The sequence below is a fragment of the Mobula hypostoma genome, chromosome 8 (genome assembly GCF_963921235.1).
Source record: "Mobula hypostoma chromosome 8, sMobHyp1.1, whole genome shotgun sequence".
Classification (NCBI taxonomy): Eukaryota; Metazoa; Chordata; class Chondrichthyes; order Myliobatiformes; family Myliobatidae; genus Mobula; species Mobula hypostoma.
The window spans coordinates 159,804,187-159,817,458 of NC_086104.1; the positions used below are offsets into that span (position 1 = coordinate 159,804,187).

General features: G+C 45.1%; 1 protein-coding gene across 1 annotated transcript in view; it reads left to right on the plus strand.

Annotated features, from left to right (window-relative positions):
• The window catches only part of LOC134350311 (docking protein 2), an 81,729-nt gene extending 68,711 nt beyond the window's left edge, over positions 1 to 13,018 (plus strand). The window contains exons 4-5 of the mRNA XM_063055356.1: positions 1,289 to 1,461; positions 11,774 to 13,018. Coding sequence (XP_062911426.1) covers positions 1,289 to 1,461; positions 11,774 to 12,808 — 1,208 coding nt within the window. The 3' untranslated portion in view covers positions 12,809 to 13,018. The remainder of the gene's footprint in view (positions 1 to 1,288; positions 1,462 to 11,773) is intronic.
• Positions 13,019 to 13,272: the final 254 nt, after the last annotated feature.

Sequence of the window (13,272 nt, forward strand, 5' to 3'; positions counted from 1 at the left end):
TATCCCATTGTCTCTCTCAGACATGGCCGGCTCTGAAGGCCAAGTCATTGCGTATATTTAAAGCAGAGGTTGGTAGATTCTTGATTAGTCAGGGCATCAAAGGTATTAGGGAGAAGTCGGGAGAATGGGATTGAGAGGAATAATAAATCAGCCATGGTGGAATAGTGGGACAAACTTATCGGGCTGGATGGTCCAATTCTGCTCCTATGTCCTATGGTTTTACCAAGTTCCTATAAAATGGAGGCCAACATACCATTGCCCTCTCTCACTGCTGGTATCTTAGTGCTCTCCAGAAGAAACATACAGATCCTTTTGAGCATCAACAATCCTCAATACTCTCAACACTCAGCAATCTCACTTTTCCTCGCCGTGTTCCTCTTGCCACGTTGTCGCCCACTTGGGCTTCTTGTCCATGGCACCTTGAAGCCTCTTGGCATCCTCTTCAATCCCCCATTTGGTCTTGTGTCATCAGCAACACACTACAAAGGGCACCCTTCTCTGTATTCCCAGTCTGGGATACTGTATGTGCAGCACCAACCAGTAATGGGATCATTCGCTGATCAGTCATTCCTGTCATGGAAGACATTAAATGGGCCACGACTTCAATATCTCAATGATGGAACATAAAACAGTACAGCTCAGCAACGGGCCATTCAGCCCACAATGTTTTGCTAAACAATTAAATGAGTAATTAAACGCCTAACTATATGAATCCCCTCTACCTACATAATGTCCATTCCCTCGATTGTCTGCGTTTTCATGTGCCTGTCTATGAGCTTTTTAGACACTTTAAACATAGAATAATGCCGCACAGTACAGTGGCCCAGAAAGTTGTCTGGCCTTTCAAACTACTACAGATAAATTTAACCCTGCCCTTTCACATAGTCCTTCATTTTTCTATCATCCATGTACCTATCTAAGAGTTGTTAAATGTCCCTAATGTATCTGACTCTGTCTCTACCCTTGACTGGACACTCTCCATGTAAAGAATGTACCTTTGACATCCACCCCCCCCCCCCACCCCATATTTCAATGACCTTAAAATTATGCCCTTCTGTTCTACTTGCCTCTACTAACATCCCTGGCAGAATAGTCACCCAATGTCCACCACTCTTTCCCCCGCACATCTCCTTTGAAATTACTCCTCTCACCTGAAATCATCCCCTTTGGTATTAAAAGGACCAGCACTCCCTCTGTAACACATTGATGATGAATTCCCCTATGCAGCACCTGGTGTGAGGAGCATTGTTGCTGTTTCCTTGATGGTCTGGTTTTACGTGTTGTGCAGTGACAGAGTTCCGGGTGACTGTGAGGAAGACGGAAGCAGCGGAGAGATGTCATCTGCAGGGAATGTTTCTGCTCGCTGTGGAGGAAGACAGTCTGGAGCTGAAGGACTTGAAATCTGGTGAGGTTCTCTACACCTGGCCGTACAGATACCTGAGACGCTTTGGGCGAGACAAGGTAAGTGTGGCCTTGTTTAGTAACAAAGAAGGGTGGGGAGGAAAACCGCAGGCCAGCTGTTGGTGAGATGCCCAGACGTCGGCAGAGTTGTAGGACCCACCCCACAATCTCCCTCGCTGATTGATCTTGCAGTGTGTTTGGATGTTGAATGTCATTGACACACAGACGGTTCAGGATGGGATTGACGGGGTAGACATGGATGGTGGAGAATCAGGAACCGGAGAGAACGGTGACCAGATTGGTGACACGTGGAACCATTGAGGAGGAATTTCTTCATTTAATGAGTGCTAAAGCTTTGGGAATCCCTCACCTGGAGATATGGTCAGTTGTCATTGCTGAGTCTGAGACTAATAGTTTCTTGGCCCTGGGAGAATTGGCGAGGAAGTGGGAGAAGGACTAAAGTATAGGGTGGTACAGCAGCGAAGCAGTTAGTGTAATGTTTGACAGTGCCAACGACCGGGGTTCAAATCCTGCCACTGTCTGTAAGAAAATGTGACTAGGTGCTCCAGTTTCCTCCCTCATTCCAAAAACGTAGTAAGTTGTTCGTATGCTATTATTGAGATACAATGCAGAATTGGCCCGTCCATCCCTTTGTGCTGTGTCACCCAGCAACCCCCAAATTAACCCCAGCCTAATCACGGGACAATTCACAGTGACCAATTAACCTACCAACAGGCACATCTTTGGACTGTGGGAGGAGGCTGGAGAACCCGGAGAAAACACACGCTTTCCACCGAAAGGATGTATAAACTCCCTAGAGATGGTGTTGGAATTGAACTCTGACATCTGATGCCCCAAGGTACAATAGTGTCACACTGCCTTGGCACCAGAAACACGGTGGTGCTTGTGGACTGCTCCCAGCATGTTCTCAGACTGTTTTGGATGTTGATACAAACGACGCAGTTCACTGCAGGCTTTGATATACCCATGATAAATAACGCTAATCTAATATAAAGTCAGCCATGCTCTTTCTGAATGATGAGGGACAGAGTCTGACTCCCGAAGCTGGCTCTAACGATCTGAAATTCAGAACAGGGGCTCTCATGTGCAGGGCAGTAAAGGTCCTGCGTTAAGTATTTTATACCAGTAAGACATTTCCCTGATCTGTCAGGGAGAACGAGGCGTCTGTGTTAAAAGTGTTTTGATTATCAGAAGAACAGTCTTAATGAGTTAAATTTCAAGGTTGCAATTCAGTTCAGGAGTTTTAATTATACTAGAAACCCAAGAATATTTATAGTGGCTGCTCAAATTGTAGGTTTTAATTCACTTCCAGGTGCTCATCAGAAAACAAGCAAAGCTACTGTATTCTAAAGCATGCATGAATTTGTTAGACTTACCAATCAGCACAGGCTGGTGGATAGAGCCACATGTTTATCATGGTGCTTGAAGGTCAAATCCAATTATCCCAACAGCATTTTGAGAGTCTTTGCCGATTTATTCTTGCAATCTAGCGGGTGGATGTTTCAAGTGGTCCCGAGTTCAACCTATGGATAATTTATGTGTGTTCTATGGTTCTAAAGGATCAGGAGAGGCTGTTCCTAGTGAGGTCACTTTTGAGAGCCCACGCACTTTGCAAAGCCAGAGACTGGAGATTCTTTCTACAAGGTATCGTGTAAAGGCTCCATGCAGTCACTTCCATCGCCCACACACTCAGTAGGAAAGGAAAGGTATGTCGCATCCGGAGTTTCTCCGGTTAGCGGACCATTTCCCTCCACGCCTCTCTGACGTAGTGGGGAGCCGCGTACGAGGCAAGTTACAGCAGTGGTTTGCCATTGCTTTCTGCCGGGTGAGTTTCCAAAGAGATCACCAGCTCATAACCCAGCACGGATGGAAAGCATGCAGGGGAGCCGGCTGGATTTGAACTCGGGACCTTTCGTCCCGAAGTCCGACGCTGATGCCACTACGCCACCAGCTGGGTCCACACACTCAGTAAACAGTGAAAATCTTGGCTCAAAAATTGTCTGTGCAATCCCAGATGGCCGGGTGAGAATCATTGAATATTGCAGATATTTCTGTTTTCTAGATTAGCTTTATTTGTCACAGGTACATCAGATTATCGAAACATACACTGAAATGTGCTGCTTATGTCAACGATCACCACAGACCAAGGATAAGCTGAGGGCAGCCATGCTTCCAAGTACAGGGGAGATTTACCAGGATCAGAGAGCACATCCTTTGAGTGAGCTAGGGCTTTCCGCTTTGGGGAAAGAGGAGGATGAGATGTGACTTGATAAAGGTGTACAAGAGGTATTTATCGAGCGTATAACCAGTGACTTTTCCCCAGGCCAGAAATGACTAGTATGAGAGGCATAGCTTTAAAACCATTCGAGGAAAGTGTAGGAGGATGTACAAGGTAAGTTGTTTTTACACAGAGGGAGGTGGGTACATGGTTCACCCTGCCAAACGTGGTGGTGGAGGTAGATACATTAGAGGTATTTAAGAAATGCTTAAATAGGCACATGGATGATAGAACAATAAAGGATTATTAGGAGTGGTTGGGTGGCAGGGTGGAGATAGGTCTCTACAAAAGGAGGTGTAAGGTGCTTCTTCCCTCCACTAACCTGCAGATCACCCTTGGGCGAGGTGTAGCACCTGCTTAGCCCCCGATCAGGGTCAGGTGAAGCCCTGGGAACAGGTGGTGGATGGTTTTACGAGCAGCTGGTGTATATCACAAGTCCTGGTTATGTGACCACCGACGCCAGGCAGATATTCGCGGAAGAGCTTTGATAATACTCTTCTGGCATGGTTCCGCAGCACTGGAAAATTGTAAATGTCACTCCACTCTTTAAGAAGGGAGGAAGACAAGAAAGAGGAAGTTATAGGCCAGTTAGCCTAACCTCAGTGGTTGGGAAAGTGTTGGAATCTATTATTAAAGGCGAGGTTTCAGGGTACTTGGAGACTAATGATGAAATAAGTCAATGGTTTCTGTCAAGGGAAATCTTGCCTGACAAATCTGTTAGAATTCTTCAAGGCAGTAACAAGCAGGGTGGACAAAGGACAGGTCGTGGATGTCACTTACTTAGATTTTCAGAAGGCATTTGATAAAATGCCTCATATGAGGCTACCGAACAAGATAAAATTCTATGGTGTTACAGGAAATATACTGGCATGGATAGTGAAGTGGCTGACAGGCAGGAGGCAGTGAGCAGGAATATAAGGGGCCTTTCTGGTTGGCTGCCAGTGACTAGTGGTGTTCCTCAGGGGTCAGTATTGGGACTGCCACTTTTCACATTGTCGGTAATTTAGATAATGGAATTGATGGCTTTGTGGCAAAGTTTGTGGATGACATGAAGATAGGTGCAGCGGTAGGTAGTGTTGAGAAAGCAAAGCGATTGCAGCAGGACTTAGACAAATTGGAAGAATGGGCAAAAAAGTGGCAGATGGAATACAGTGTTGGGAAATGTATGACAATACATTTTGATAAAAGAAACAATAGTGCGGACTATTTTCTAAATGCGGAGAAAATTCAAACATCCGAGGTGCAAAGGGACTTAGGAGTCCTCATGTAAGACTCCCAGGAGGTTAATTCACAGGTTGAGTCTGTGGTAAAGAAGGCAAATGAAATGTTGGCATTTATTTCCAGGGGAATAGAATATAAAAATCAAGGAGATAATGCTGAGGCTTTATAAGACACTAGTCAGGCTGCACTTGGAGTATTGTCAACAGTTTTGGGCCCCGTATCTCAGAAAGGATGTGTTGTCATTGGAGAAAGTCCAGAGGCAGTTCACTAGAATGATTCTAGGAATGAAAGGGTTAACATATGATCAGCGTTTGGCAGCTTTGGGCCTGTACTCACTGGAATTTATAAGAATGCGTGGGATTTCATTGAAACCTACTGAATGTTGAAAGGACTAGATCTGGTGGACATGGAAAGTACAGTTCCTATGGTGGGGGTATCCAGATCTAGAGGGCATAGCCTCAAAATTGAGAGGTGACCTTTAAGAACAGAAGCAAGGAGGTTTTTTTTTAGCCAAAGAGTGGTGAAACTGTGGAATGCTCTGCCACAGACTGTGGTGGAGGTCAAGTCTGTGGATATATTTAAAATGTAGGTTAATTGATTCTTGATTGGTTGTGGCATCAAAGAATATGGTGAGAGGGCAGGTGTATGGGGTTGAGTGGGATCTGCAATCAGTCGTGATGGAATGACAGAGCATACTCGATGGGCTAATTCTGCTCTTATGTCTTGTGGTCTTATAGTGGCTGGGGTCACATCTATTGTAAAGACACTGTCCAGGCAATGGTAAACCACTTTTGTAGAAATTGCCAAGAACAATCATGGTCACAGAAAGACCGTGATCACCCATGTCATATGACACGGCTCATTATGGACAATGTAGAAATGGAGGGTTCAATTGATCAAAGAGCAGGCTAAAAAGTAGGCTCTACATTCTGGGCTGAATGGCTGGTACTGTGCTGTAATGCTGTATGGTCTTCACATAGTGTAGCACCCTGGGGGGGTCAGGGGAGGTTGTCAACAGTCTGCCCCAACATTCCTAGTGGCCAGCGCTATTTGTTCTTGTTTTAAAATTTTTTTTTTGGGATTATGGTGGAATATCCCAGTTCATTTATTGTTACACTTTAGCTTGGGTTATACAGTTATTCATTTGTGTGTTTGTAGGTCACCCTGACTGTAACCGGGGTGTGTGATAATCACCTTCTCTCACCCCTGGTTTCAGCAGGTTCTTCCCTCTAAATTTAGTGGCCAGAAATTTCAGAGGAGGTTCTGCAGGATGGAAAGTGTCTTGTGGTCCATCAGATCAGCCAGAAGGAAAATATCTGCCTGCATTCGTTTCCACCTTTCCCTCTGCCCCAATATTGGGAAGCAGCTCTTTGTGGTCACTGACAAACAATCACACTCTCTCAGCTACTGAGGAGCAGAGAGTCATAGAAAAATACAGCACAGAAACAGGCCCTTTGGCCCATCTAGTTCATGCAGAACAATTTAAACTTCCTACTCCCATCAATCTGAACTGGGAGCACAACCTTCCATACACTTCCCATCCATGTACCTATCCAAACTTATCTTCAATGTTGAAGCCACATGCACCACTTGTGCTGGCAGATTGTTCCACACCCTCACCACCCTCTGAATGAAGAAATCCCCCTCAGGTTCTCCTGAAACATTTCACCTTTCACCCTTAACCCATGACCTCTGGTTGTCGTTCCACCCAACCACAGTGGAAAAAGCCTACTTGTGCCTACCCTATCTATACTCCTCGTAATTTTGTTTAAATTAGCAACTTTAGCTAATTGTATAGGTAAAACAGCTCCCAATAACGAGGTTAAATAAAACTCTTTTACAGCTTTCAACTCCAAGTCTACCCAAATGGGCTGATCGTTCTTATCAACCCAATGTAGCCAAAAGGACATGTATCGCACATTAACAGCCCAGTAATACATTCTTAAATTAGGCAAAGCAAGACCTCCATCCTTTTTCAACTTTTGTAAGTGACATTTACTAATTCTTTGTCTTTTATTATTCCAAATAAAAGATAAAATAATAGAATCAATCTGATTTAAAAACTTCTTAGTCAAAAAAACAGGGATATTGTGAAATAAATATAAAAAATTTGGTAAAGTCATCATTTTGACTATATGGATGCGACCAACAAGTGAAAATGTAAGTGGACTCCATCTGCTAAATAAGTACTTCATAGAATCTACCAAGGGTACAAAATTGGCTTTATAAAGATCGCTATTTTTTTAGTCATTATAACACCTAAATATCTAAAAGAATCCGTGACTTTGAAAGGAGTATTATCATATATAGAAACAGATTCATTTAAAGGAAACAATTCACTTTTACTAAAATTTATTTTATATCCTGAAAAATCTCCAAATTCATTAAATAATTTTAGCAAGGCAGGAATAGATTCCTCGGGATTAGATATATAAACCAATAAATTGTCAGTGTAAAGAAAAATCTTATGAATGGTCTCATTCACAAAAATCCCATAAATATCTTTAGCTTCACGAAGAGCAATAGCAAGGGGTTCTAATATTAAATTGAATAATGAAGGACTTAATGGACAACCTTGTCTTGCCCCTCCGTGTAAGCTGAAAAAAAGATCTACAGTTATTAGTAACAACAGTAGCAACAGGAGTTTTATTTATCATTCTAACCCAATTATTAAAATTAACACCAAAGCTAAATTTCTCCGAAACATTAAGTAAGTATCTCCATTTGACTCGGTCGAACACTTTTTCAGCATCCAAAGAGACGATGCATTGTGGAGTTTTAAAAGGGGACGAATAGATAATGTTAAATAGTCTCCGAACATTTGGAAAAATAATAACAACCCTTTATAAAGCCTGTTTGATCTTTAAAAATAATTTTACCCAAAATATTCTCCAATTTTGTATACCTCTATCAAATCTCCTCAAATTGGGAAGGAACAGGCATAGGACACATATTTCCTTCTCACATAGACTATTCAGCCCATCCATTCTATGCTAGCTCTCAGACTAATCTGGATCCCCCGCATTTCTCTGAAATTTATTCCCCCTAACACACCCACTAACTCCACCCTAATTCCCCTGCCATTACCAGATTGGGGCCAATTACAATTTGCCAATTAACTCCACCCTAATCCACCTACCATCACCAAATTGGGGCCATTTACAATTTGCCAATTAACTACCAACCCGCTTATTGTTGGGCTGTGGGAAGAAACTGGAAGACCATAGGGATACGCACGTGGTCACAGTGAGAGCGTGCGAACTCCACACTGACTGTGCTGGAAGTTGTGATGGGTTTGGGTGTCAGGACTTGTCCTATTACACCTCTGTAGCCCCACTGTAGTAGGATCTAGGGGGCAGAGTGAACGAGGGAGGAACATGCCCACAAGCTCACTGTGAAGGTCGCTCCGGGAACCTGAAGTCCGACACTTCACGGAACGTCCCTCCCAAACACAGACAGGAAAACACCCTTAAGCCCAAACATCAGAGGTGTTTGCCCGGTGCAGAGCCCTGTGTGGGACCAAGAAGGCCTGTAGGACTGACCTTGACTTTGAGTCTGTGGAGGCATTCGAGTCTGTGGCTGGCCGAGGTCTGACCTCTGAAAAATGGCAGCTGGGGGCCCAGGGGTCTGGTGTTGGACGGCTGGATGGACGTGCATTTCTAGTGTGGCTGTGGGTTCCTGAGGGAGTAACGGTAAGCGGAGGTTATTGTCTGTCCTGGGTCCTCAAGCATGGAAGAAGACGGTGATTGCACCTGTCAATCGCTCCAAGTTCAATTTGACGGTGACAATGATTAAAGATTAGCTTCATTTGTCAAATGTACATCGAAAAATACAGTGAAGTGTGTCATTTGCGTCAATGACCAACACAGTCCAAGGATGTGCTGGGGGCAGCCCACAAATGTCACCAGGGTTCCTGTGCCAACATAGCAAGCCCACAGCTTAATAACCCTGAAGATCTTTGGGACACTCTAGCATCTGGGGGAAAACCTCGTGGTCACGAGGAGACTGTGCAAACTCCTTACAAACAGCGGCAGGAATGGAACTCTAATTGGTGCTTGCGGGAACTGTTATGCATTATGCCAACCGTTACGCGACCATTGGGGCCTTACCAAATGTTATAGATGATCTAAAGATAAACCTGGCGAGGGCTGACACATTCTGGGGCTCCAGCTGAGGGGCTTAGTTTAACATCTCAGCACAGAAGCGCTGGAACATCAACCTGGGTATCTGTGGCCACGTCTCTGAAGTGGGCCTTTGATACTCAGGTGTCTGAGCGAGCAGCAGAAGTTGTGCCTGCTGAACCACAGCTCACAAAGTTACATGCTCCCCATGACCAGCAACACCAGTGGCTGGGATCCACAACAGCCAAAGTACTTACACACACAAAATGCTGGAGGAACTCGGCAGTCTGACTTCCTTGCGTCTAAGTGCAGGTGTATCAATATAGGAAGTGCTTTTTCAAAAAATTAAGGATTTATAGAACACAGAAGAGAACAGCACAGGAACAGGCCCGTCAGCCTATAACGTTGTCAGAACCAAATTAATAAGAAATCAAATGGCCAACTATGCCTACATAATGTCCATATCCCTCCATTTTCCTCATATCCACATGCCTATCTAAATGCTTCTTAAACGTCCTGAATGTTTCTACCTCTACCACCACCCCAGGGAGTGCATTCCAGACACCCACCACTCTCTGTGTAAAATATACTTGCCTTTCACATCTCCTCTGAAATTACCCCCTTTTACCTTAAGGCATGTCCTCTGGTATTATAAACACAAAATACTCTGCAGATACTGGGGTCAAAGCAACACTCACAACACGCTGGAGGAACTCAGCAGGTCGGGCAGCATCCATGGAAACAATCAGTCAACGTTTCGGGCCGGAACCCTTCGTCAGGACTGAAGAGGGAAGGGGCAGAGGACCGAAACGTTGACTGATCGTTTCCACGGATGCTGCCCGACCTGCCGAGTTCCTCCAGCGTGTTGTGAGTGTTCCTCTAGTATTAGACACTTCAAGCCTGAGAAAAGAGATAGTGTCTGTCTACTCTATCTCTCATAATCTTATAAACCTCCCCTCAGCCTCTATCGCTCCAGAGAAAAGAACCCAAGTTTGCCTAACCTCCTGTTACCGCACATGCCGTCTAACCCAGGCAGCAAACTAGTAAACCTCTTCTGCACTTTTTCCAAACCATCAACATCCTTCCTATAGTGGAGTGACCAGAACTGTACACATTACTCTAGATGTGGCCAAACTAGAGTTTTATAAAGCTGCAACATAACTTCCTCACTTGTGAACTCAATGCCTTGACTGATAAAGACAAGCATGCCGTGTGCCTTCTTAACTACCTTTTAACTTGTGCAGACACTTTCAGCGAGCTGTGAACTTGGTCATCAAGAACTCTCTGCTCATCAGCACTGTTAAATGTCTTCCTCCTAACAGCGTGCTATGTCCTAACAAGATGCAACATTTCACATTTGGCCAGGTTGAACTACATCTGCGTTTCTCTGCCCTTTTCTGCAACTGATCTATATCTCACTGTATTCTTTGCCAGTCTTCTACGTTATCCACAACACTACCAATCTTTGTTTCATCTGCAAACTTACTAACCCACACACCTACATCTTCATCCAGGTCATTTATATACATCACAAACAGCAGAGGTCCCAGACAAGATCCCTGCAGAACACCACTAATCATAGATGTCCAGCTAGAATAAGTCCTTTCGGCCATTACTCTCTGTCTTCTATGAACAAGCCAGATCTGAGTTCAAATGGCCGAATCACCATGGATCCCATGAGGAGAGGGAGAGGGGGAGAGAGAGGGAGAGGGAAAGGGAGAGGGATGCCATTTATAAACACAAAAGATTCTGTAGATGCTGGAAATCTTGAGAACCACACACAAAATGACGGAGTAACTTATGCTTTGTAACTCCAGAAACTAATTGAAAGAAAACACGGAAGCTGGGATGTATATGTACTTAGTTTCTTTTAGTAAGGCACGTGGTGGTGTGATGACGTATGCCATTCACATACTTTTACGTAATGAATTATGTAAACAACAAAGAATACTTAATCAAACAATATATTGACATTATTACTCAAATATTACTGAAATATTAAATACACTACGTAATTCAACAAGTTAAGCAACATTGACAGAGTGGGATAAACAGGCTGAAATTCTTCAAGTTGGGGAGTAGGATTCCAGGGCTTGGAAGGCACAACCTTTGGATTCAGAATCAGAATCAGATTTAATATTATTAGCGTATGTCGCGGCAACAGTAACTTTGCAATATATAGTAGAAAATCTGTAAACTACAATAAGAATGATATATAAATATATATAAAAATTCAGTTGGATAATTAGTGCAAAAAGAGAGCAAGAAACAGTGTGGTGCTGTTCATGGGTTCATTGTCCATTCAGAAACGTGATGGCGGAGGGGAAGAAGCTGTTCCTGAGATGTTGAGTGGGCGACTTCAGGCTCCTGTACCACCTCCATGATGGTAGCAGTAAGGAGAGGGCACATCCTGAGTGAAGAGGGTCCTTAACGATGGAATAGTGGTCCTTAGTGAGTCATATCAGGGATTCTCCAGAGGTTGAAACTGGAGATTTTGGGCAGAGCTGAGGAGGTGATCGAATGGGGCAGGAGGCAGGTCAGCCTGCTCCAGAGGCCAATGTGTAGCTCTGTCTTCCAGCACGTCTTCAGACCCAGAAACAGATCGACCTCTATCCGTAAGGAAGTCAGTGACCAACCCGCAACAGTGGGGTAGACATGGACCACAACAGGGCTGTTAGACATACCTTTTTGCGACTGTTGTAAATGTGGCATCTCTCTGTTACTTTTTTAGGTGACGTTTTCTTTCGAGGCTGGACGGCGATGTGCTTCTGGTGAAGGCAACTTTGAGTTTGAGACCAGGCAGGCCAATGGAATTTTCCAGATTATTGAATCTGCTATCAAAGTTGTCAGGCAAGCCTTCAGGGAGGAGAAACAGTTGTCTGGTGATGTGGAAAATGACCCCCCTCTGAGTTCCAGACCTGCACACGAGGACGAGGAGGAGGGGACACTGAGTGAGATCGACGAGGGCCAACAGTCAGCCAAGGTCAAGAATGAGATGTTAAATGCTACTCTCCCTTCCTTGAGGTGCTTGTCGCTGGAGTCATCCTCGGACCCCAGCACCAGGCCGGCCTCCACGATGCCCAGGAAGGCAGGGGCAAAGGGCCAGCAAATGCACTCCATGACAATATATGGTATGGCCAAAGGGAACCAGCCTGACCCCCCGGATATGCAGTCAACCTACTCTGAGGTGCGGGACGTAATCCACAAACACAATGCACGGGCCAACATCAAGATGGCGACTGGGAGGAAGACACAGGAAGGCAAGGATGCAGTGGAATCAGAATATGCTATTCCCTTTGATGCCATCGCACAGACTCTGTGCCTCCCACCCCTTGTCCGACTGCCGTCCAACCAACCGGACAACACTTCTGAAATGGCATTTTCTACCTTCCTGCCCACAAAACGGGAGGACCCACTTTATGACACCATTGATGACTCGAGCTTTGGGAGGAAGGGGAAGGCAGCCTTGCCACTGCCAAAGGATCACATCTATGATGAGCCGGAGGGGTCAGATGTCCCCTCGGTGTATGACTATCCTGTGGAGGTGAAAGGTCACGCGTGGAAGATACAGGGCCGGCAGTGCGACCCTCGGGGTCACGAGTACCCGTACAACCCACACACTGATGACTACGCCGTGCCAAAAACAGCGAAACAGGGCGGCAGCCAAAGGAGATCAGGAGACAGGGCGTCTCAGAGGGACAGCGGGTGTGTGGATTCTGAATATGACAACATCCTGTTCAAGAAGGTGGAGAAGAAGGGGACTTAGCGACTCAAGCTGAGGCCCGGCCAACCCACTTCACAGGTGGGGTGAGTGATAGGGGAAGGGCACTGACCCGACACCAGACTGAACTATGGCAGTGGACCGAGGGTCTGGGATGGTGGGTAGTGAGGTCAGGACGTTAGCCGAACCGTAGGCTTCTCCTCACTGAGGGCATGTGCCTACTGGGAGTGACTTAGCCTTTGGCTGAAGAGACTGAGTGGGGGGAGGGAGGGAGGGATAGAAACTGGTGAGGCACGGGGAAACTGTTATCCTATCAGTGATCTTCCTTTCCTACTGTGGTCTGGAGAGATTCAGATCATTGCATTTTGTAGATTTAACTCCCAATAAAACTAGACCCTTTAAAAAATTTTTTTTCTCTCCTGGTAAAATGCAATGAATCTGGTCCAGACACAATGACACCGTCAGTTTTAGGCTGGACAAAGAAGCAGAAGGAAGTAACACCAATTTCT